This window comes from Platalea leucorodia (genome assembly GCF_965183815.1).
Source record: "Platalea leucorodia genome assembly, chromosome: 13".
Lineage (NCBI taxonomy): Eukaryota > Metazoa > Chordata > Aves > Pelecaniformes > Threskiornithidae > Platalea > Platalea leucorodia.
The window spans coordinates 9,642,568-9,668,579 of NC_138835.1; the positions used below are offsets into that span (position 1 = coordinate 9,642,568).

General features: G+C 44.5%; 1 protein-coding gene across 1 annotated transcript; it reads left to right on the forward strand.

The window, feature by feature from the left end:
- Positions 1–25,778, forward strand: LOC309597007 (plasmanylethanolamine desaturase 1-like; the record flags this gene model as incomplete). Its single annotated transcript, XM_082325837.1, has 6 exons — positions 1–268; positions 3,891–4,010; positions 15,324–15,415; positions 16,956–17,100; positions 17,747–17,959; positions 21,113–25,778. 6 exons carry the CDS (start codon positions 1–3, stop codon positions 21,232–21,234), a joined length of 960 nt encoding a protein of 319 aa, XP_082181963.1. The 3' UTR covers positions 21,235–25,778.
- Between the last annotated feature and the right edge of the window lie 234 nt (positions 25,779–26,012).

Here is a 26,012-nt window from a genome sequence, read left to right on the forward strand (position 1 = left end):
ATGCTGCCGCGGGCCGCAGCGCTGGCGCCGGGCGCCTCGCCGGGGCCTGGGCGCCGCTCGCCGCCCGCCGGCCTCCAGGAGGAGGCGGAGGAGGAGCCGCCGCGGGGCCGGGCCATGGCGAGCGGCGGCGGCGGCGCCGAGAGCGTCCCGCGGCGGGCGGAGGCGGCGGGGCCGCCGGCGGAGGCCGCGGAAGAGCCCGAGGGCGGCAGCCGGCGGTGGGGCGCGCAGCACGCCGGGGCCCGCGAGCTGGCCGAGCTCTACTCCCCAGGTGAGGGCGGCGGCGGGCTGCGCCCCGCGGGCCCGGGCGGGCGGCTCCCCTCGGGGCCGCGGCTCCCCTCGGGGCCCGGTGGCTCCGGGGGCGGTGGCTCCCCTCGGCCCCCCGCTCCGGCCGCTCTGGGGCGGCGCGGCCCCTCCCGGCGCGGCTGCAGGGAGCCCCGGCGGCGCGGAGGGGGCCGGGGCCGGGCCCTGCCGGGCGCCGGGGCTGTCGGCGGGGGGATGCCGCGTGCTGGCGGCCCCGCGCCCGCCCGCTGCCCGCCCTCCTCGGCCTGGGCAGAGCCGGCGAGCGCGGCGGCTTAAAGCGGGTCTGAGAAACGGGCCGTGGAGCGGGCGACTGGCTGCGTTTCTGGTGCCTTCGAGGGCCCTTTCGTCGGCTCCCGGCGTCCTGGAGGTGTTTTGTCAAGCCCCTGGCTTCCCCTGGCTGTGCGGCCTTCAGGCGACGCTGGGTCCCGTCCTCCTTTGCGTCTGGCGCCGCTCACTTACAACCTGAGCCTTGATGGGCATGGTTAGCATGCCACTTCTAAAGCAAACTTCCGAGAGGTCAAGAAAGCGCTGTTATGGAGAGGTTACGAAAAGGTGCCAGTATGGGACTGGAGTCGGTGTCTCAACTGCGGACCCGTGGTCCAGCTCCTGGGGGGGGAGATCTTCAGACTAGAACCTGCCCAGAATGCTCATCCCTTTAAAAACAAACAAACAGTTAACCTTTCCGTCTGGAAGCAGATGTACAAATTTGGTTGCTAAGTAAGGTAAGAACAGCAGCTTTTGCTTCAGAATATTTGTTCAGTGACCTACTGTGAGATACCCGGTCCTGGCGCCTCAGAAAGGGCAGGAGGGATCTTTGAATTTTTGTTTTGGTCCTGTCTTCCTGAAGCTTGCTATTTCTCAGAGCCCAATAAAGTGACAGCAGCTGTTTGATTATGCTATGGGAATAACTGCAAACTCCATGTAATAGAATAAGTAATTTGTTTTTAGCGCACGGTGTGAGTGATGCTAGGTATTTTTGCCGTTCCCAGTGAACTCACTTGCAGGTGAAGGATTAGGAAAGGGAAGACACAGTTTCAGCATCTTGCAGTTTCCAGCAGGTCAGCTGAACAGCTTAGTTTGCACATTCAAGGCAATAGAATTGAAAAAGCAGTTGTTCGTACTTGTACAGAGCCAAGTAATGGTAAGAAAACAAAAGGCATTCATTAGTTTGTCAATTTTCTAGACTGTTCAGGGCAAGTCTGCCCATTTCAGCTCGTGTTGGTTACCTCTTCCTTGCCTTGAGAGAAGGCGGTGTGTGACATCTTTCAGCTGGTCTAGTTACACCGTTCTGATCCAGGCAGTAGTGACTGGTTCCTGTGCTTTACAGAAAAGCAATCACTAACTTTACTATTGTGCTGTGCTCTTGCTCATAACAAAAATATTTTCCTCCCCAAACCACTTGCCACCCTTATCTTTAGCTGTCAACAGAAGTTCCTGGAAGTCTGTAAAGTAGTATATGTATAGTGATATCTGTCAACTGTGAGCTGTGATAATATATTAGATGTGCAATTTTTTTCTGGCATTACATTAATAACTTACATAAACAGCGTCAGAATACATGTTACAGTGGGAGCACGTGATGTTGAAGTACTGAATTGTTAAGAGCGGAGGTTACATATAATTGTGCAGAGTGAATATGACTCTGGAGTGTTTCCACGATTTCTTTACGCATATACTTTGTGGCGTTGGACCTTATTCCTTCACGTGGGACATACTTTTAAATGTGAGTGTTCTTTAAACACAAATATTGGTGCTGACTCCGCTCCTTCAACTGCTTCGCCTTCCCAGTCTGTCCAGAGCTGGGGCTGCGTTTCTGCACTCGGATATCTCCAGGCAGTCGTCTTGGGATCTCTGCGTTCAGAGGACAGTGGCGTTTGCATAGACTGAACTCAGGGGACTCGCTAGTAAGGAGCCTGGTGTTTCCCCGCAGTCGGCTAATTGTTCCATGAGGATCTACCCACTTAGCTCCTCTAATCAGGGTGTGGTTTCCCTATGAAGGAAGTGAGTGTTAATTAACTCTTACTTTTATTACTCCAGGGATCTTTTTATAGAATCTCCCACATTGTGACCTGATGCTGTCTTGAAATATGCTTGTTCTTGTGTCTTTAAATTAATTTTATGATTTTCTTCTTTGCTGCTGCAGAGGATGTTAATTTATATGCTTATGGCCTTCCTAGGACAGAACTGAACTGTAAAAGTCTTTGTTCACACTTGTTTAACGTACTGCGTTGTAAGCACATTGGAGATGATACTGATCCTCCTTCGATGTTCCTAGTTTCCTTTTCATTGCATGGTGTAGTTGAGAAGAAGGATTCAGCATTTAGGAGGAGAAATTTGACCAGACAGTAGGTCAGCGTAGAGGAGTAGTAGGAAAGGCGCTCCTGTCCTGAACGCATGGCAGCCACGTGAGCGTGCCCCTGCTCCTGCGGGAGGACGTGCCCCTGGCAGGTCGTCCTTACCGATCGTTCCCCTGCACGTTGCTTTGCCTCAGACTCGAGTGGTGCAAAGGGTACAACGCCATGGGAGGGAGCGGGGAATGGGCTGCGGGGTTAACTGCCCTGGGCAAGAGGCGGCTGTGCTGGCTGGCCCCCTAAAATAGGTGAAGACTGACCCGTCTGCTCCTGAGCTTGTTAAGAGCTAACTACAGCCAGGGCCCTTCAGGGCCAAGGTGGCAGCTCAGATCTCCTTGGATTTAGGCATTAAAGGTCTGTTTCTGATGCCTTAATCCATGCGTGTCTTGCATTGAGCGTTCCCTTGCTCTGAGCATCGGTGCCTTGTGAGGGTCTAGCAGTGATTGACAGGCAGAAGCTTTCTGCTGTTAATCTGAATATTGAAAGTGTTACTCTGATGCATCTGTTCTCTTTTTACAGGCAATAAATGAGGTTTTTGTAGAGGTACGAGTAGTACAGCAAGGTACAAGAGAGAATTTGTGCCAGTTCTTTCTCTTTGCTTGTTATGTCTCTTGTCATCTCGGAATGGCTGAGAGGTCGTAGCCTCCTGCCTGGGAGCAGGAAGGCAAAGACACGACTGCAGGAGTTCAGTAAGCAAGCCAAAGAAGTATACTTGCAATGTCAGGAAGGCAGTTCTAGGGCCCCCGAAGTACAGGATGATGCTTTTTCCTGTTAGTACAACAGCTTTATTTACAAGCCCTGAGATTTTAAATATTACAGATCATAAGGTGATGTAACTACAGGGCATCTGAGGCCAGAAATTTGTTCCCAGATTCAGCCATACCAGCAACACTGAATATTGAATGAAATGCAAATTTGAAAAAAGATGTGATGTGGAAGAACATTATGCCAGCAACCGCAGGGAAAAGGAAACTAGGACAATGTGAGATGATGCCTGATTTGTCCCTGTTATTTGGGCAGGGGCAGAGGGAAGGGGTTAGCATTGGCTCGGGGAAGAGGAATGTCATTTAACAAAATATGCACACCTCCCATGGATAAATAAGTTTGTTTCAGTTCCCTGTCAGACAAATGGAGTGAGTCATCCAGGCAGTAGAATAGTCTCTCTGTATTGTTTCAGACTTTAAAATGTCATCTCAGATAGAAGTAAAACACGCTTTTTTTCCTTTTTTTTTCCAACAGGAAAGAGACTACAAGAATGGATCTCTGTCATCTTATGCTTCTCTCTGATCTGTTTCAATTTTTACAATCTTCTCTTCTACTTGCGACTGGAACACACGCCCTCTGTTATTGTTGGGATATGTAAGTAGGAACTGTTCGCTGCCGTGAACAAGGCAAGACTGTCTGTTGTAATGCTGGAAACAAATGGGTGATCTTTTAGGCTTCACTTACTGTTGGAAAGGGAGAGGGATGTTTGCGTGTGCAATTGTAGTGCCTCTGAAACTGAGACCATCTGCAAAAATTGTTACTGCTTTCTGTCTTTCATTTCAGTGGCTTCTCAGTATCTCAAAGGTGACGTTTTTAATGTAGCTATTTAAGTTTGGTGTTCTTATGTAGTCATTGCAAGTGTGAGGGCTATTGAGAGGGAAAATAGCTGTCCAGACTGTCAGAGTTGGAAACAAAATTCATTGATCGACAAAAACATTTGCAAGAGCTCTTCAGAAAGCAAAAGCCGAAGAGAAATCTTATAAAAGGTGTTTCAGGCATCAAACTGGCTTGATTTCTGGGGACTGATAACTAAAACTGAGTATTTTGGAGTATTATGCTTTCATGTCAGGATGTGAAGTTTGGCCTTTATCCTGAGTGATGACTCTTTTCCAGCAATATGAGAAAAGTTGCAGCTTTCTTGTGGTAATAAATGTGACTCTTGGTCTCTTATTACTTCGTTTGGTTGGAAGCCTAAGCAAGCAAGCTCAGTCTCCTGTCTTTACCTTAGATGTGTAGAGATTTTTAAATTGGCTGGATTTTGGCAGTACAGAGCTAGCTGGTCTAGATGCAGTGTGAGTTGGTGATTTCACCTTTTCAGTGGAGGAGGAGAAGAACTAGTAAAGGATTCTAGTTTGATGCTGTACAGCTTTACTGATAGAATTGGGAATTGCATGGAATTAGCTGAAGGAAAAACTTTCCTCGGAATAAGCTGGATGTGAAAAGGGACTCCACAACATTCATTACATCATTCAAAGCCTAAACCTGTGCACAGTTTGAATGTTGCTTAACACTCAGGGCAAAAAGTATCAGTGTTCACATGAGCTTTGTGTTATTAGTGCAGTATTGAAATGCTGTTGCACAGAAATGTTCTTGAGAATAGGCAGAAGAGAGGGCGGTGGAGCGCGCTGAGCTGGCGCAGGCGGTCATCCGTGGCTGACTCAGTCTGTTGGCATTATCTGGGCAGCAAACAAACGTTACTGGTAGCTGTGTGGCCGTGTATGTATGGGAGGGGACATGGGAAAAGGAAAGAGGATTAAATTTAGAAATCGGAAGAGTCAGCTCTGCAATGCGCGCCTTTCATAATTTTCTGGTAAACTTCTAATGTGGGATGAGGGAGGGAAGAGAATAGTAACTAAGCGTTTCACTAGTCTTCTACTGTATTTGTGATGTGTACTGAATGCAATAGTAACTTCTTGTGTTGGGCATATATAAATATTTACCTATTTTCATATGAATTGCCTTGTTAGCCGAAAGAACATATTGTGTCATTCATTAGGACACCATATAAGCTAGCTACAGGCATTCAGCTTCTGTGCTTTATAATAAAAGTAACTTTTCTATAAAATGTGTGAGGTGATGTACGTTTTAGAAGAGAATGGCACTTGTTTGTAATCACTGTTGCATATTGCTAATGATTAAAAAAAAAAAAAAAAAACCCAAACCAAACCCCAGCAGATTCAAATAGCAATATATGATAGATGCTATGCATTTTTGCCGAAGCTGAGAAGTGGTAATTCCTGATATCTGTTTAAAGGTAATAACCTTTGTGCTGGGGCCGAGGTGGAGCAGTGTCCTCCCACTGTGAATCATACCAGCTCACTTGGCCTGATTTAGTCTTGCCTGCTCTCAGCTGGTAAGGCCGTGGTGTTGGGAGGGTTGGAGAACATGGCATGACAAATGCTCCATAAGGATGAGGACAGATGTAGACAAGAGAACGGGTGATGATGATTAACCTGTGGTGCGATCTGATTGCAGCTGCCTTTGATCTCAAAGTTAATATTGATAAAAGCTCGAGTTCTCTGATATCCTGGTTACCAGTTTAACTGATAAAGCAGCCAATTCACTGATAATATTATTTAAGTAGTAGTGAATGATTAAAGTAGCAGAATCTGGATTCTGTGTAAATAAAGTAGCGTGGAAATAACTGATAGCGTGTACAAAAATGAGCGCAATAAAATAAGCGCTGCACACTATCTTGGTTTGCTGTCTTCCTTCGATACATTATTTCTCCAGGTAAAGCGTGAATGATGTCTATAATTCCCAGTGATGATTAGGTTTTATTAAGTTTCGTGAAACTCATCTCTGTAAATGTCCTGATTCCTAAATACTGCATGCAATACAATGGGTAAGATAGGAAATATTGAGTCACAGACATAGTCAGATGTGTTCCTATTGAAAGGTTTCCCAAAGCTCAGATTAGAATATTGACCTTTGAGTTGAGATTGCAAAACAAACATTCTGCTAATAAAGACATAGTTCCAGATTAAGTTCATATCAGTTCTTTGGAAATCTGAAAGTAATCAGTGATCCAATGGGTTGGATCTGATCTGCTGCACAGATCTGTTCATTAAGATGCGTTGTTGGGACCCCCTGTGTACTCTTATGTAAATATATTTTTTCTTTTAAGAAATAGGGAGTAGTTTGAACCTTCCGCATCATTTCACCTAGCCGAAACCCTATATCTATAATTAAAGGCTGCATTATATCTGATTTTTTCATGCCTTCAAAGGCACACATAATTGTAATGTGGTTAATACTGTAAATATCTTTATCTAGAAATTCTTGGAACAAAAAAGATCCGATCCACCTCTTACTGGCAGTCCGAAAGCACGCACTTCCCTGTGTGCTGTGAGCAGGCAGTCTGCTGAGACACGGACCCGCGTGGCACGCCGTCATTTGCTGCGCTGAGCCACCTACGCGTGCTCGCGCGGTGGAGTGCGGGAAGGCAGGCGAGAGCTGTGTGGCGTTGTTTTAGAATAGCTTTTGAGCTGGGTGGTTTTCTGCTGACTAAAGACGATCTTGCCGGAAAGGAAGAGGAACCTGTGTGAGTCTCTTGTCTTCCAGGCTGGTTTAGCAGAGACATGAGACGATTCCCTTTCCCTCCTCGCTGTCAAAAAACAAAAATAACAACAAAAAAACCCAACCAAGTAGGCAGGGATGGATTTTTTTTGTTGTTGTTTCTGTGTTAAATCCAGTCATGCCCTATTCTGAAAGTCTTCAGCTGCTGAGGAGCTATGAAAATTTTCCTTTTCATGCAAGCTGACAACTATGTAGATTTGATTTTGGTATTTTATTTGCATGCACACGGTTAACTCCAGGGTAGGCTTGGTAAGGAAGGCTGGGTGTGACGGAGGTTTGATACCCTCGTTTTTCAGCTGCGGCTGAGCTGTCCCACTGCAGCGGGGCACCGTCCTGGCAGTGCTGCAGAGCCAGAGCAGCCTCTGCCGCTGGAATAAAGCTCAGTAGCGTCAGGGACAAGGCTGGCATAGGTATTACTTGTGTGATAAGCAGAAAAGCCCCACCAAAACATGTAACATTAGGCTTGAAAGCTCTTACACCTTTAGGTGAGTGTGTGGTGTCCAGCATATTATTCCATATACAGGAGTTGTGTATATATAGGTGGTGTATTAATAGCATCTAGATAAAAGGTTTGGCAAGTTACACGATGGATTCTGGTTTTCATTTTTCCCTCCCTCCTCACGTCTTTGTATAGGGTTTTAAAGCCTTTTTTCTGAATTGGTCGACTTGTTTCTGACATTTGACTTTTGTCTGCAGCCACATTTGTTCTTAATAGATACTGTTTATTGCGTTCTTAAAAAAAATTAGTCAAGTTTGTGCTGTAACCTGTTTATATGCATAAGAACTGCCCCACGTAGGGCAGATGTCTTTAGAAACATCTTGTGACACAACATGAATACAATTAATCATTGCTGACTTGAGAGATGGGGAACTAATTTTTTTAAACCCGTTTGAGGTACACATTTCATTACTGCAAATGTTGTGAGTTGGCTGGACAGAGCATGCAGAAAGAAATCGCTTAGTTCACTTTCAAAATAGAAACTTGTTCTCATCAAGGCCCGAAACCTTTTTGTTTCAAGCTTGAGCAGCTCTGCAGAGCTGCGCTTGGTTAGCTGCATTGCAGAGCCGAACGATGAGTGTGCAATAGGTATGAAAGCTCTGGCACACACAGGAGTAAAAGCACTCCAGGGAGGGACCACGAACGCTTTATGAGATGGGCTGCTGGGCATGTGGATCGGCCGCTTCAAAGTCCTGCTGCCTTACAGCAAGAGACAACTGCAACGACGTCACTTCGCTCTGGATTTACTTTGTATGTTAAAATGAGTTTCCACTTGAAAATTTTATTTAAAAGGTCCTTGAAATGACAGCAGGGAAACCTCGGTTAACAAAGGGAAATTATCCTTTACTTCAGTGTTGGTCCAGATAAGCCAAATCTTTGTCACCTCTTTCTCACCCCACCTGAAGTAGCTATCAGTTACTTCGTAGCTGTAGGTAACTTTGTGTTTTCCATCCTAAACTGTATAATCTCTTAAAGATGGAGTCTCCGCAAGTTGTGATTAAATAGGCGAAACTTTGATTCTACGTTTTGTTCCCCTTTGTATTGCACAAATACAATTGCATTGCACTAACACAATTTGCATTCTATCTTCTTCTGTCGATCCATTTTGTAGCAGTTGTGTTAACCTGGGAGCTCCAGGCCTTTCCAGCGCCGAAGGATCCTGGAGGCTGTTGGTCTTGCAAGCGGAGTTACGGAGTATAGTTGCTGGTTTGCGCTCGGGCAGGTGATGTTGACAGCAGCTATCTGTTCTTCGTGTAATTTGGATCAGGGGATGAACTTCTCAAGGGTGCTAGCGGCTGTTCTCGGGCAGGATGGGTGAAGGCCGTACCCTGACGGGGGAGAGGTGGCCCTCCCTGCTGAGACTGCGTACCCTGGCAGCGGGGGGCAGCCGGTGGCACGGCCCCGTCCGTGCGTTCCCGCAGGCGCGCACAGCGGGCCTGCTATGGCTCTTGTGTCGGCAGAGCGACGGGCACAAAGAGGGCTCTGTGTGCTTGCCGAGTTGTCGGGGGCTCTCTTAAAGCTGCAGGGGGCTTTGGCTCGAGGATTTAAGACATACAGGTCTCAGTGATGCGCTCAGGATAGAGCCTCTTGCACTTCAAAACGCCAACGCACGCTGGAGCGTTGCCCTAATGAGGGAGTGGGGTATAGCGAACGGTGACAGTGGTCTGCTGCGGGGAGCGAGTGCAGGCCTTGAGCAAACCCCGCGTTACGGCTGCCTGCGTCCCGCGCCAGGCAGGTGTTCAGGTATTCGGTCTCTGGGTGCCAACCTGCACGCACAAAACTGCCCGGTGCTCCCGAGAGCTGAGCTCGCCCTGCTTGGTTCCTGGGAGCATTTTAAATGGATGAAACCAGAGGATTAGTTTCATTAGTCATATTAATGAAAGTATTGGATTTTTTTTTTAGTGAGGGAAAATTTGCTCTTGGCTTTCGTTTAGTATCCATTGTTCTCTGTTCTTTTAATCACTTTCTTCTGGGGTGGCTTAATTGCTTTTTCTAATAACGCATTTTTGGGGAAAAGCAGTACACACAATAGTACTTCTTGTTTAAGAACCTGAGGCCTAAGTAAAGTTGTGATTTTGTCATTTAAATGTGATGGGTGCTTCGCAAGCACTCCATCAGCTGGAGAAATAGTCTATTAGCACAAAGCAAGCTATTCCTACTAAGATTAAAGATATGAAAATAAAATTTGGCAGTTCCTGCCATTAAGTTTATCGGGTAGTGATTCTTAGCCAAGTCGTGCTTTTGGTAGGTGAATATTTGGTTTAGGAGCTGCTGCAGTTCGCTGCCGGGGGAGACGGTACCCTGATTCCTTGGGGATCTCCTTTTCCCACCAGCTGCCTGGTTTCTGCCCGGAGGCCGGCGTTTGGGTCTGTGGTGAGGCGAGAGATGTGCCCCGTTCCAGCGGCATTGCTGGGAGGCAGTGGATTATAGCGGGGACTAACTGGAGTATATGGGGGAAGGAAAAGAGATGTCTGCTATGAGTAGCGTGCCAATCTTGCAAAATAAGCTCGTGTGACTTAGGATAGACTTTTCCCATCTCTGGAGTGCGTGTGTTATAGACATGGCTTATTTGAAAACCCAGTTATAACGTAATATAACTACTATAAATAATAATAATACATATAACATCAAGGCCCTTCTTTTATTTCATAGTTCAGCTGTGTTCTCTGCTTACTTGCACTGTTAGGTCCAGTTCTGAGTGAATGTTTCTCAGCTTTAAATAGCCAAAATGATTAACTCTTCTTTTTTTGCTTTTAAGCTGCTACACTTTATACTTGTTGAAATGTTCAGGGATTATTTTCTTAGCCTCATGACTTGCCATTGAATCAAACCCCTGCCTTCTCTGTACTGAAAAGCCACTAAATGTGGAATGCAGATCACTAAGGCATTTTATTTTTATAAGCATATAAGTAACAAACAACTGTTACTTTAGCATGCTGATTTTTAGGAAACAGAATTTTTTCTCTTGTGGAATTGGCCACTCCCCCGACTCGTTAGTGCTGTAACACTCAACTGGTTCCTACAGTCACTGATTAAAAATGACTGTACCTCCCAGTGATCTTACACAATAGCATCAAGTTATTTAACAACATCTTATGCTGTTTTTTTTCCTCTCCACAGACCCTAACGGTATTTTTACAGTAAATATGAAACTTTATATACTCTACTGTAAAGCTTCTGGGTTACAATTTGAGAATTATATCTATGGAAAGCCAGGCTTACACTTGGCTCTGTAAAATTTCGGAGAAGTACACCTTTTTGTTGCAAATATGCAAAATAGTTTTCTCTCTTGAACACCTCGTACCTCAAACGTCCCTCTCTCACTTGGCTTCCTTCCGCCGGCGCCTGGGAGCAGCCAGTGGCGTCTGACAAGGGAAGCCCTTAAGGGTGCAAGTTGTAGCCTCTCGATCTGGTGCTTCAGCAAGGAAGAGGAGGGGTGGGGGCTTTGCTGTGAGACAAACCCCTACGTATTGTCTGGTTTCTGCACAGAGCACAAGCGGGAGCAAAGCCATCTTGTGTCGATTGTACGTTTGGGGCGGTTGCCCTTCCAGCGCGGCGACCCCCCGCCCAGCGGGGGACTTGGCGGCGGGGTGGCAGCGGTCGGGCTCTGCCGTGTCCCCCGGCTGGGACGGGAGGCCCGCGGAGGCATCCCGGGGAGCTGCGGTGCCTGGGGCCTGCGCGACGCAGCGCGAGTGCGGGGGGGCTGGCGGAGCGCAGCCGCTCTGGCTCACGTGTGTGTCAGTCGTGTCTTCGCTCACTTTAAAACACCTGCTACTGGTTGAAGTTCATTTGTACACCTTTGGTCTCCCTGTATGCTAGGCCCTTCTCTTTTTTTTTCCTGATTCAGCAGTCTGCTTCCAAAACAAAGAAATCCTGGCATTTTGAGCAAGTTCTGCACCTCGCTTCTTAACTACACTGCCTTCTTCCTCTCCCCCTGTGTTCTCTGGGTGCTCACCTCCTCTTCAGATATCAGCCATAGATGGGCTGATCCTCCATCCCTCCGCTCAGCAGCCTGGAGTAAAACCGGTGTGTACAGAGCAGTATTTCTCTAATGCTTTCCTGATCTCGCTTCTAATGAGTGTGTGAATCCACCGTTGCAGTTCATATATGTCTATACTGTGGATATCCTGCTTTTTCTGACTTTATCGTTAACTCTTAATTCATGTTCAGGGCTGTCAATCTTATCTCGCCCTCCCAACCTTGATGACAGAGCATCAAGATCTTATACTGCCTTAGAGAAGTAGCTGAACACCTGTGCCTTGGTTTTTCCATTTTAACTAAAGACAGTGCTAGGTATATGAGAATATTGAGTTCAGTTCATTGCTGTCTGATGTGCCTTCTGAGGCTGGAGAGAGGGTGCAAAGAAAGTGTTACGGTGCTAGTCACGTATAAACTTTGGTACAGTTTTTGCTCTTTTATTACAACTCGTTGTACACAACCGCTGAAGAGTGAGCAAGCCCTTCTGCGATACAGCTGAAATACAATTTCTGGTAGTTAGGTTTTGGGTTTTTTTTTCAGATTGCTTTAGTATAATGCACTGCTTCAGGCACCCTTCATTCTTTCCTCTTAGCTTTCTACCAGCTGACAAAGTAGCATGCAAAATATCTATTGCACTGTCAGTATTTTGCCTCTATTTTTGTTGTTCTTCCTGCTGTTATTTCAAGCTCTGATAATGCAGTGTGCTGGAGGCAACGCGGGTTAATAGGGTGAGTACCTCAGCCAGAATGGTGTATTAGTTGTTGCAAAGTGAAGTGGTGTTTGGATATCTTCCCCTTGAATCGAGGCTGTTTGCTCTTTCAGCTGCTAGGTGGAGATCTAAAAGCTATCGTGCTCCACCCTGTCTCGCTGTAGCTTACATGGGTGGTCTGAAACAAAAACAAGTGTACAGAATTTACTGCTCATAATAATAAGCTGTCTTCAGTACAGTAGGGTGATACACAAAGGATGAAGCGTCTCCTGCTGTATTTCAGAGTTTGAGCCAACTAAATAATGGATTCAGCAGTGGGATTGATTTATAATACGAAAAGAAAGCCTTTTGGGGTAGTAGGTGCCACGCTAATCCTGATTGTATTTCTTCACCCTTTTTGAAAATGAAAGGCGAGGGGAAGGACTGTAGAGGTGAGGGGTATGTCTGAGGAGGGGCAGATCTGAAATACGCTGTGCTGCGTGCGCTGTAGGTGACCGCTGTGCCCTGCAGATGGAGACCATTTGATCAATAGTAACAGAATAACCTCGTCCTCTTTTATGTTCTAAAAATTACCTGCTCTTTAGCAATCCTGCTAATGTTACAAGCACTTCATTAAACTGGGCTCTCAAGGCACCTGGCCTAAGCGTCCTGATTGGAGTAGGAGAATCAAGGAAAGTCCAGATTGTGACCAGGGTAAATAAAAGTGTGATTTATGGGGGAAGGTGCACATTCGTCGCTTTGTTTCCCGGCATATCTCAGATTGCTTTTAAGTTTCTGTGAGAGAGGGAGGAGTAATAAGATGCCTTGGAGTCAAAGCAAGGTGAACCAGTACACCAACAATTTTAACTTTTGGTTTGGATTACAAGTGAGTTGGAATTGTCTTGCCTAACATCTTAGCAGGCAGAGGGGTACCTGCCCATCACAAAAAGCCTCACCGCTATAAACGAGAAGCTGTGCTTGAAGAAAGTCTTCAGACACAGAGAGAAACAAACGCTGGCTAGCGGAGGAGAAAGCCAGGAGGTCTCCTAGCTTCACAGACATCTGAAGAAGAGTTGGTGAGGCAGGCAGAGCAAAAAAATAAATGTCCTGCATCCCCTCTGGTTTTGCAACTGCCTGCTGTTTCTGGTGCAAAGACTATGTTAGAATGGGCAACTTCTGTAAACAACCTGCTTTTTGTAAACATCAGCGGGGAAAACTGAAGAACTATGTTCCAGCCACTCTGACCTGGCCCCGTGACTACTCCTCTGGTCTGCACGGACTCGGAGGCTTCTCTGAGAGCTGCCGGGCATGCCAGTAGTAAGTGACAGTGCCTTATGCTCCGAGCACCAAATGAGAGTAGGGAATTGCTGACTGAGCTGCTTTGAAACATATGTTTTGAACACACAATCTTTGTATTTCTGTTGCTGTGACTCATTTAACAATAGACTGCATGATCAGTATATGGTGCTCTAATTGGCATGAACTTTGTATATGATTTTGAAGGATTTGCATTGAGATCAGATGCTATTAATTCCCAGGTATATCATATTTGTACAGTACGCAGTAGCTGTTTCGAAATCTGGGTTGTGCTTCTGCTGAACTCTTTTAACCAGACCTGCAGGTAAGAAGGATGTGCTGCCTTCCCCGTCCAGAGCCTGAACGCTGGCTCCGCAGAGCCATGTGTGTTTTCCCGATAAAACACACTCCGCAAGTATGCTTGTGTGCCTATTCGCCAGGTGGTTGATCTCAGAAAAAACAAACAGAAAGATCTTTCTGATATTTTTATTAACCTGAAGGGATGGCACTGCCATGAAAAAAGATGCTGATTCTCAGTCTGGTTCATTCTTCAGCAAATCTGGACTCCATCCAGACTTAGTTAATCTCTCTTGACACCTGCTGAGAGCAAGATGTGCAGGCTTGAACTGGTACCTCTCGGTGTCTGGGTTCTTTAAAGGGCAGGGTCACAGTCAGACCCTAAAGCCCTCAAGCATAGAGGTCCCCAGGCAGTATCTCGCTCTTTGCTGCGTTGCTATATTGCTATGCTGTATGCCACATTCCCCCAGCCTCTCCGTTAAAAACAAGGGAACTTCTTCGGCAGTCTTCTCTGAATTTTCTTCCTCAAAAGCATGAAGAGCCTGGCAGTAGAGCTCATGCAGGAGGGTGTCTCAAACTGTGTTGAAGACTTCATGACTAAAGGGATTGGGAACCTGGGAGTCAGACGACTTCTGCGGGTGAAGAGTGATAGGTGTCTGTTAAACACCATCTGACAGATCTATGACTAATTGGAAAATACACAGCTGTTCTGATCAAATAACATCTCTTACATCCTTACTTTTTAATGTCAAGATTAGCCAGAAACTTGGACAAGTAGATTATCCAGAACATGAAGGCAAAAATAGGGCTTTATGTGCAAGAACTGAAAATCACCTTTACTTGACCACAGTTTTAAACTTATTGTGGTTGGCAGCTAGAAAAATTTTTACGCTTGTTCCAACAACCTCTGCTTAATGGTGTATCTAACTTAGTATGCAGATATCGCAAGTGCACAATGTTCCTTGCGGGGAATCGTTAGCATGGTTTCTGGGGCCTTGCCTGTAGCTTTGCGGATGCCATGCTCTTGAAGTTGTTTGATGTTCCAGTCTGGTTTTGTAAATAGCATTGCTGTACGCAGGAGCGGCTCCTTAATTAGTTCTTATCTGTAGTCATTGGAGTTCAGTGCTTGATTACAGACATAAGGGACACGGGAGAAGAGGAAGGGTCTGCAGATAGTATTATCTGTTGGGATGGCTTTAACGGCTATTTTATGGCCAAGTCATCTGTTCAACACTACTGAAGAAGAGGGTAGGCAGATCTAAGTGATTCAGTTCTAACCTACTAGTATTTTCCATACCAGCAGATGTAAAGATTTGTCAAGCTCTTCTGTAGAACATGGGTTAAATGCAAAACCTTGGTGTAGATTTAACGAAGATCGTAACTATCCAAACGTTAACCTCTTTTTCCTAGTTGCCTGACCTTATGTTCATTCAGATTGGGTAGATCTCATGTGGTTGTAAGTATCCAAGTTAGAGGTAGATAAACAAGTGAACTTGTAAAACAGATATAAAATGTGAATATGTCAGTAAAAATGCTTGTGTATATCTAACTGTCTCTCTCCTCATTCAAGTTGCAGGAGTTATTACGGCTGACTTTCTGTCAGGATTATTTCACTGGGGAGCAGATACCTGGGGATCTGTGGAGCTACCCATAGTTGGAAAGGTTTGAGATTCTTATCTTTAAGCTTGAAAAAGTTATGAAATACTTTTCTGAAATACTTGCAGTATTCCCAGCTGTGTTAGTGTATATAAGCCGTATCTTTCTTGCAGTCTTGCCAACGTAACCAGCTCCCCTGCCCCCAGAACCCTCCTCCACTGAACGGCAGGGTATATCGCTGGTAAAGCGCCATGTTTACACTTGGCCTAGGTGACATGTGCAAGGTGACACTGTTCCATTTTATCACCTTGTTTAAGGTTTGCACACAGTTTTGCAATACCAGTGTTCGCAGACCTTCCCGGGGTCCTGTGGGAATGGCCTGTGACACCGCAAGCACAGAAACCTGGCCAGACCAGTGTAGATCTCCCAAAAGGCCAATAGAGAGATGTGGAGAACTGCTCCTGTAGCTGAACTCTCTAAAAGTTGTCTTGGAAAACATGAAGACGCTCCAGTAAAAATCTTTCCAGTTCTCTGTGCTACTGGCCCCTATTGTAAATGTAGTAGTATTAGAATGGTGATGACTGAAGTTTTAGATTTGAGAGGTATTATACATCTGTGCCTACAAATGCCAGGTGCGTAGTGGAAGGGGCACTGACTTCTATAATAAGCAATAATCTGTTTTTTAAAATAAACTTCTTCATAGCTACCAGTAATTACTCCTCAGTGCAATATTAGAAAGATCTCTATTAAAAAAAAAAAAGTATATGGGATATTCTTTGTGATTATCCAGAAGTACATGAACTAGAATGGCAGAATTAAGACTGTTGGTTTTAGGCTTGTTTTGGTTCACTTTCAATAGACTTAGTAGTCCTTGAATCTCTCTATCTCTGGACCATAGTTTAAAAAAAAAAAAAAGCTCTGCAGGAGACTATGCACTAAATAAACACGAGTTCAGATTGATCAGGACACCTTTGCATGGACTGTACATGATAAATGTGTTAAAGGCAAATAAGTATACTTGGTTTACTGTCCCAGTCCTACCCATCACATTTGCTCTGTCTGCTCTGGGATCATGTATCCAGCTGTGATTTCTACTCCTACAGGAGACTTTTGTATAATCTGTTTGACTTTCATTGGTTTGTCTAGTCATTTAACTTGCATTTAGGCTGTTAATACTGTCATCTGTAGCCCATACAAAATGTTAGGCTGAATTTTCATTTTTTTAGTGTTTTCTTGGTTTATGCTGCTTAGCAAGTGACTTATATTTTGTGAATTACACAGGCTTATTTTGTCTGTGAAATTAGGATGGTGATGCTTTGGTTTTGAGATCTAGAGACTAGAGGTCCTAAGTGAAAACTAAGCAGAATAAAACTGAAAAACAATGAAAAACTGGATTTGAGTCTGGGAACTGAATTGCTTTGCAAATGTAAATCAAATTATCTGAAGTGTTGTCATCACAAACGTTTGAATCCTGCTTACGTGGTTTGTACTGTGGAACTCGGTCATCAGATTTGAATGCAGGCAAGGTTTTTTTGGTATTTTATATTTTTCTTTCCAAGATCATTATTGAGCCATGGTGTCATGTTTATCAATTCTGTTTTTTCAGGCTTTCATCAGACCCTTTAGAGAACATCATATTGACCCCACAGCAATTACCAGACATGATTTTATAGAGACCAATGGAGACAACTGCTTTATGACGCTAGTCCCGTTGGCAAACATGGCATACAAATTTGTTTCTTTTTCCCCAGGTAAGCTGTTACTCCTGACTTAGGTGGATTTAGCAATTTTGTTGATATTTAAACAAACGTTTGTCTGTGTGAGGCTATGAGAAATCAATGAATGTGAGATGACAAGTAGTAGCTGTTGGAAGCATGATGCTCCTGGGAGGAGGGAGGGAAGCTTTTTTTTTTTTTTTCCCTTGAAGGTGGAGCAACTAGAAGGTGGGACAGCTAGATTCTCTAGCTCAACAGAGAATCTGTGGCTGAGGAGTCTTGCAAGGAAGCATTAGAAGTTACAGTAAATATTCTTTTTATAAGAGGGATCAGACTGTGCATATAGGGAAACTCATTGTTCTAAAGTGTATAAAAGTGCTTCATCTCTGTCTAGAAGTACTTTATTTGCCAACTAGAAGTGCAAGAATTAAAGGATTAATTTAATTGTATAGCTGGTAAACTCAGTTTAACTTTCTGTTTATGGCACGTTGACAGATGTTGGCACTCACCAGCCTGTCTTGTGACACACTGGCTCTCGTGACACTTCTGCCAAAGTGGCTTTGTTGGGGCCATTGTTAGTTCCTGCAGCACCAGGCAGCTCTGTCTGGGCAAGACATCATTTTCCTAGTAGAAATTTACCTTTTCATAAATTATATTTAAAGATACGCATCTTGTTTTGCAGAGGCATTATATGAAACATGTCCTTGGGAGTGTTATGTCTTTGCCCTTATCATCTTCATAACCATGACGAACCAGATTCACAAGTGGTCTCACACGTACTTTGGTCTTCCACGCTGGGTCATATTTCTACAGGACTGGCATGTTATCCTGCCACGGAAGCATCACAGGATCCATCATGTGTCTCCACACGAGACGTACTTCTGCATTACAACTGGTACTGCCACCTGGTTCATACTGCAAGCTCTCTTTAGTACTCTAGTGCGATTCACCTGGCAAGATGTAATTTAGTGACAGCCTATTAATTACCTAGAAAGTGACATGGCGAAGTTAACTGTGCTCTTAGCTGCACAAGCTCTTAGCAAAACTCAAGCTCTTAGTTGGTTTTGTTGCATAAAAAATGTGGGGGCAAGATTCGTGATTGGCTAAAAGGTAACTTTCAGCCTGATGGGGCAGTCAGTGGTACTGAGATCTGATTGCATGGTATCTTGGTAATCTCATGCTAGTAATGGATTTTGTTCATTAAAGTCTTAAAGCTGAAGTTCCTTCAAAAGAGCATATTGTCTGCAAGTGCAACTTCCCTTGAATGTTCATTTCTAAAGCAAGGCTTCTGGTTTTTCAGCATTCATTCTGATTTGGGGTGGAGGAGTGGACAGGCTTGCAGAAAACCGGCTTTAGGTTCCTTTTATATCTATATTCAATTTTATGCCCACTGTACAGGCAGGTATACTCAGTCACCAGTGTTGCATAATCCTGAGTAAGTTACCAAGTTAATCAGACAGCTGGAAATAAACCACTCTGGTTCTTCATTCTGTCATTGGTTTTGACAAATAGTTTATGTCAGTTTTGAAATCTCTGCAAGAAACAAATCCAGTTCTTGTGACCAGAATGTCATGTAAAAACACGGTACAATTAAGAAGCCTGACTTGACAGATGATGGCAAAAATCTTGCCACCCTAAGAGCTTTTTTTCAGTACTACTATGTCCTGAAATTTTAAACCTGACCATTATTAGCAGTCTTGGGCTAGTTGCTTTTTTTCCCCTCATTAAAAAAAAAAAAAAAGCATGTGCTTCTGTTCACTCCATGCTTTCTGTAAGTGTTCATACCATACTAGTCTGACATAACACACCATGATAGATTGCATGCTTGGATTTTCCACTGGAGCAAGGTGTTTCTGCAGCCCTAATTCTTTTTCGTCGAGGGTAGAAGTGAGGAGGAGGACAGAAATATGCAATCAATGTGCTATTTAAAAGGGGCCTTTACTGAGTAAAATAGGACTAGTTATTGTAATGCACTTGTTAGTGACTTGACTTAAGAGTAGACAGCCAAGACCAAAGCGTGTACTTGGTTTCAGGGCTGACCTCTGTATGTAAAGGTCCGCCACTGTATCCTTGCCAGGGAAGGTGTCGGATAACGGAGCTTTCTGGCATTCCCAGTGTTAAAGCTTTCGGACTGACTGCCCTTTTTAGACACCGGGAAGGAGCCATCCATTCCTTGAGGGGTGATGGCTCTGCTAATGGGAATTGCATGGGCGGACTTCCTAAAGGGCGTCAGTATACAGTGAGTTGAGTGGAGCTGCAGGGTCGCAGGTGAGCTAGGAAAGGTCACCTCCAGCTACGGAAGGTGGCTGAAAACAGTGCCCTTTTTGATAGGTGGTTAAAGCTGTAGTTGTGTCTGATTGGGAATGATCTAGCTCTCCAGAAATATGGTATTTTTCAGCAGCGAATATCCTGAATGTTCTCTCCTTTAGTATTTCTGTCCTGTAATAGCTATACACATAGTCTAAGACATCACCAGCAAGAACAGTTGTTTCCCTTCTGCTGGCTGTGTCACCGCTGTGGGGATGGTACCCGGACCCGGCAGAGCTGGCTCTGCCGCAGCTTCCCCTATTCCAGTCTTGCTTGTGCTATCTTGCGTTTTAGCGCTTTCCTCTAACATGAACCACTGCTGCTAGCTCACCGTTTCCATTGTGGTAACAACTTCTTCATTCCTGCTTCTCCTTTGGTTTTGTGTTCTTACACTTTTTTTCCCTTTTCCGGAAATGTACCTGGAGTAAAGTATAATGTGTGCTTACAGAACAGTTCTGTAAGTGTGGGATAACTAATATAACCCTGGGTATGGACATCTCTTCCTGGTTGTATGAAAACTTCAACAGGGAAATAACATTTCCTGGTGCTGATTTCTTTTGGTTTTCCTAGTTTTACAATATTTAATGAAACAGAGGTCTAAAGTTACTATATGATACATTGTGATAAAACCCTGTGAAATTGCCTCTTCATGCACTCTCCTGTCAGTTATATATAGTTAGGTTGGCATCCAAATACAGTATCAGAAAATCAAGTTAATGTACTAATTAATATCCTAAAAGTGGGACATAAAACCCTTCTGAATTCAGGGTGAGGCCTGTTAAGCCTGTGTGAGTTCCAGCCTCACAGGCTGTACAGTGCAACATTTCTACAAAGTGTTCAAAATACCCTAAGTCTGTAGGCTAGGAAAGATACATTAAACTGCTGTTGCATGCAGAACATGATGGCACTTACTGCCATTTCTACATAAAATGGTAAAAGCCTGTCCCATATCAACCTGGTACAGCCTTTCTGGTCACTGGGAAGCAGAAGTGCTGTGTCAGCAGAGTTGCGCAGTGTTGGGAGTGTGCTGCTGCGGTGCTGCCCTTTAATCCAGGAAGCGGCCAGCGTCAGCTACCATTAAACACAGCGTGGTGCTACAACAGTTTCCCCATCACAGGTTTCATTAGCTATCAGTTACATGAACTTTAATTTTGCCCAGGGAGAGCCTAATACATTTAAGTACCTTAAAAATGAAAATTGATGTTGGAACTATCTAAACTTGAGGCTTCGTTTAAGAAAAAACTTTGTTTGCTGAGCCTTAGTGGTGCTTAGGTCCCAAACAGAAATCTTGATTTTTTTTTTTTTAATTATTTCCTTTTTTCTAGAAACTGTGGCATTGATAATGTATTTGAGATTTCAGAGCCATGTTGTGTGTATTTACTTTCTTGCTGTACTACCTAATGAGAAATGTAGGGAAAAGCCGAGCTGGCTTTGGTGGTGGGGAAACTAATAGAGGAAAAATGGCTGAAATTGTTGGGTTGGGGTTTTTGTTTGCTGCTTAAATTTCAATATGAAATCTAAGGTGCTGCTAATACAAATGTCTTGCTTCTAACACAAATCATTCAACTTGATAGTCCCTTTTCTGATAGCTTTGCAATGGCCATAGAGCAGTCCACCCCTGAACTCCCCTTACATTTTACCTTGTGTTTAAATTAAAGAATGTTATTAACTAAACATTGCAAGACATTGAACTTTGGATGCTATGACAAACTAATCCTTTTTTTCCTTTGCAATCACTTAGGTTGGCTGAACTATCCGTTAGAGAAGATAAGATTCTGGAGGTGTTTGGAGAACATTATCCAAGCAGTTACTGGGGAGAAGCCAAGAGCAGATGACATGAAATGGGCTCAGAAAATTAAATAACTTCTGCCAGCCTTCTGCAATCCTTAACTTGTTGCCAATGTTGTTTTTTAAAAAAAAAAAAAAAAAAGCCATCAGCCAAATTCAAGACCTGCAAAGAAATAACAGACTCTAAAGCACAAACTAAAAAGTGCTAACACAGACTGTAATGAAAGAACTAATTCTTAAAACAATACTTGAAGATGATTACTCTTACTGAGCACCTTTTCATTTAGCCATGTCTGCTTACATCTTAGAAAATATTTCATCACTGTATCTCATAAGGCTATTGGGCAAGCCAGAAGGCAGGACAGTCACTCCATTGGTACATGGTGGCGTAGTAAACATGTGTTGTATCAACATTATTTAACACTTCAAAAATAGCTTGTTGCCTAAGACCTATAGGGGGAATGGTGACGACAGTTTGTCACTTCGTGTTTGAGTCCAAATACACTGCATGAAAACAGTGTGTCAGAGTAATGGAAGCCTATAAAATCATCACTGTTCAATGCACTTAGTGACTGATGAACTTACAGCTCTGTCTTCGCTATCATGTTAAGTCTAATTGATGTCATGTGGAACAGACTTTGAGAATCCCACTCCACCAGTGGGCCGCGAATCCTCAAGTGTCTTCAGCTTCCCTGAAAATAAAATTGTTCTACTCTCTACGTGGAATTGAGCAAACCGTTTCTGCATAAGCCTTCAACTTAACAAGCCTCTGAGGAGAGGGAGGGCACCCAGTACAACACATGCTCGCGTTTGTTCGTGTGGAGTGCTCACTGATGAGTCTTCGATTAAGTGTTTCCTACCCTGACAATAAATGTTTAAAATAGTTCTAGCATTGGGCACATTGCAAATAGCTGTATTCAAGAGCTCAAGGTATCAAACTTGTAATGTTAGAAGGGAAATGTCAATGACTGGTGTTTTGTTCTTTTTTTTTTTTTAAGGTGCTTGCTTGTTTCTGTAAATAATATAAAGCCTTAATCTCTTCTGGTGTAATGGAATAATATTTTAATGTGATGTTTGAATGTATATAATATATTTATAACAAAGCAGTTGGATAATACTAATCATGTTTGTTAAGTCTTGTTGCTGTTCTTCATTCATGCATTGTCAGCACTTAGTCCAAGAACTCGATCACTGGTTGCAAAATGCTTCATGCTATTCCAGCCACCTGAAACACTTTGCAGTGTGTTAAGTCTTGTTTTGGTTGAAGTGATCAGTTGTTTGTCAGCATTGTAGGAGCTTGACACTATATTATACCAGACTTCAACACCTTTCAAGAAGCACAGGTAATTCTGCTTTGGATGCTAAGGAGAAACTCCGCTGGATTGTGGGGGGAGAAGTTCCCCTAAAAACATCCAACAGGCGCTTTATCAAGTTAATGCGATTTGGATCTTGTTTAATTTTTTCCTAAATGAAAGCTTACTGATGGTCAAATCTAAGACTATTTTCCCTTCCCTGGTTGTAAATTATGTTGAATTCAAACTGTCTTTTCTATAGAGCATGGTAAGGTGTTTTTGACTCATAGGTTTAGACTGACCTTGATCTCAACTTCTTTGGTTAAATGGACCCTAGCTTCTGAAAGGGTTGGGGCTTGGCAGCTCTTCTTCAGTGGAAACTGCTGAATGCAGATGTCTGAGCTGGGTTCTGCAGATTAAAATTGCAGTTGGTACCTTGGTTACAAAATACTTAACATGTTTAAATGATTCAGACTGTTGGAGAACTTTGTACCATTACATGAAACTATTGTTTACTCCAGTTGTCATAGTCAGTATCAGGTCTGCGTGTAGCTTTGACAGTAAAGAATACTACTTCTTCAGGAGGAGTCTCAAAATGCATTTAGTTGAAATGGAAGGAAGAGAGAGGAATACTCCCTTAATGCTGTTATTGTGGAAGACAGGTGTGTGACTTCATACTATCTTTGGTGAAAAGAGCAGATTTTCCCCCTTTTCCTCCCACCCATGCCATCAAAAGCCTTGGCGAAGGCGGCTGCGTGTAAGAACACAGCGCTGGGGGAGCAGCCAGGAGGCCGCAGGCTTGGGTAGGGAAGATGGTTGCAAGCTGGTGAGTTCTTTGTTAATTCTTGCCTACTTCTCCCAGATCCGGGTGTTTAAGAGGTTTGGTTCTGTGCCAAAGCTGTTGTCTCAAAGTTGTTCCTAGGAGGCGTTTTATCGATACTTGTTTTAATTTCCAGGCACTGATTGTTCAGCTTTATGTTAAAAAATTGAGATGTGAGTATAAATTTGGGCGGGAAGAAAGGTAACTTCCACTATTGTGGAAGTCAGTGTGATAATCATTACTCTGAATCAGTGAAGTTAGGTCCACTAATATTTGCTATTTATGGCTGAAACTTATTTTAAATTTCTTTGGCCTAACAGGTGTGACAGGTATTGAACTGAATATATGCTGAACGCTGGTGAGGTGAGGATGCAAACCACCACGTGTCCAGAGCAAAGCACGCTTCTCCTTCCTCTTCTCCCCTTCCAGCGTGAGCATCCTGCAGTTTGAGAGGTGTAGGAATGCTTAGGGAACGAACAACTGCAGTCGTTATTTCTGCTATCTTGACAAAGGTTTAAATTCACACCTGCTTCTACCTTGAGACTCTTATAATCCATATTCTAACAGATTTGTGGTCCTTGGTTGTCTGTCCCTCCTGCCCTCATCCCTTCCTTCCCCTTTCCCTCGCCCTCAACCCCAGTTTAAGTAAACTGGTGTCAAAGCCCAGCACAGAACTGGGTGGATGCTCAGGACTCCTGTGTAAAACAGCCTTAAGCACCAAGTCCTTTGAGAGCTCATCTCTTACTGCAAATTTAAATGCCACGTGAACAGCAGCGGTGCAGCGTATGTAACAAATGGATTTGAAGCACATAAATTATTAGAATTTGTACTTCAAGAGTGCTGTTAGAGGCAATTGCTGTTGCCCAAACCTCTCAGCCACTTCATCTATAGTCTTACTGGAAACAAATCTGAGCTACTAATACCGCTGGCTGCTGGGACATCTATCTGTTAATCTTGCTTAATTATGAGAAACTGGGACAGCAGTTAATCTCTGGATGCTGTTTTACCTGCTGACGCTGTGCTCGAGTCCCGCGGCAGCTCTCGCTCGGTGACTCGAGGCATCCGACATCACTGGCGTCTCCCCGGGTCCCCTGTTAATGCCACCGTTCGTAAGGCAGCGTCGAGGGGCACAGCCTGAGAGCAAGGCTGGGTTTGTAATCCTCGATCTTTGCCTCCCTGCTGTGAGCTGAGGTCTATCTGAAAGCTTTCCCCTCCTTGGAGGAGGGTTAGTGGATGTCTGTATGAATTGGCTTGGTTTTCAGTCTTCAGCTGGTTTCTGGAAGCCGTTCTACCTCCTTTAAGTAGTAGATGCTTCTGTAAAATCAATGTGACAATTCTGGAGCAAAAGGCTATGTGGATCCTTTTTAACAGATGTAAATCTGGCTTAAGATAAATTTGTCTTAAATTGATTAGGAACAGATTAGAGCTAAAGCAGAATAAGGCACTCCTTTTAAACTCCACAGAGATGGCCTGCATTTCAGTTTAACAAAATGCTTTTAAAAGGTATTTGATTTCAGTCTGTCACTTCCACAGCAAGATGCAGTTGGTCTCCTGCTGCCTGGACCTTCAGGAGAAGGTCTTTCAGGCCTTCAACTTCTGCCAAGTCTGTAGTTGCCCTCCAACGAGCCGGCCGCTCGTGGTGATGTATTCCTAGGAGCAGAGGGATTTCTTTACGTGCATCTGTGGCGTTGCAGAGATCCTACAAGCAGAGCTGTTTGGGGACTCATTTGCAAGGGGAAGCGTTGTGCTGTGGTAAACTGAGGAAAATGGCTGCAAAGTGCCTTAAAATCCTGCTTGGCCTTTTCTTAAGCCAGTCTTCAGGGCAGCCTGCAGGGGCTAGGTTTGGTGCTTGCTTTGAAGGTCCCATGGACGCATTTCAAACCGCTCAGCTTTCCGATGTCTCTGGACTTGTCCAATTTTGTTTCATTTTGCTGCTGGGTCAAATTATCTGTGTTCTCTCCGCTCGCCTGCAGCCTTGACCTGCCTGCTGCCTCTGTGAAACGCTGGGGACAAGCAAGGAGAGCCCCTTCGCAGTCAGCATTCGCTGGAATAAACCTGGAGCAGTCGCACCACACGAGGAAAAGGGGTACTGTAAGCCAGCCTAGAAACCACACATGCATTGACGGAAGTGTGTCCTTCTGGCACGTCTTTGTTCTGCACTATTAAAATAAAAAAGAAAAAAAATTCAAGAACTGGTCTGGCCCACAGCTGTTTGCACAAGACAGCAGGGCCAGCATCAGCAGACTTGCCTATGTGAAATAAAGCCAAACTAGGAGCCTGTGGCTCAGGTGTGGTGTCTGTCTGTCCGTAGTCCTCCTGGAACTTGACTAGCAGCAGGCCTAAAAGGTGGCAAGAGAGGTCTGGTTGGTAGGGGGTTAAACTAGGCACCCACCTTGCTGCCCAACGCTGATCCAGCCGGGGCAGAGGGGCTCTGGCTGCTCGGTGTCCGACGTGGTTATCCTGGCGAGCCGGGCCCTCCCGGGCTGGCCCCCAGCTCCCGGCCGGGTTTGCTGAGCTCTCGTGCCACCTGGCTGCTTTGCTGCTGGCTTCGTCTGCTGCCGCTCGGCCGCGTCTGGGATGCAGCACTGCAACTGCATGAAATAACATCTAACCAGCAAGACCGACATTGCTGTTTTAAAGTAGCTTCGAAGAATAATTGATAGAACCGGTACCTTGGCTCTGTTTGCTGCTAAAAGCTGAGTACATTAAAGTTGACTTAAGTGAGTAAATGGCTTAAAATG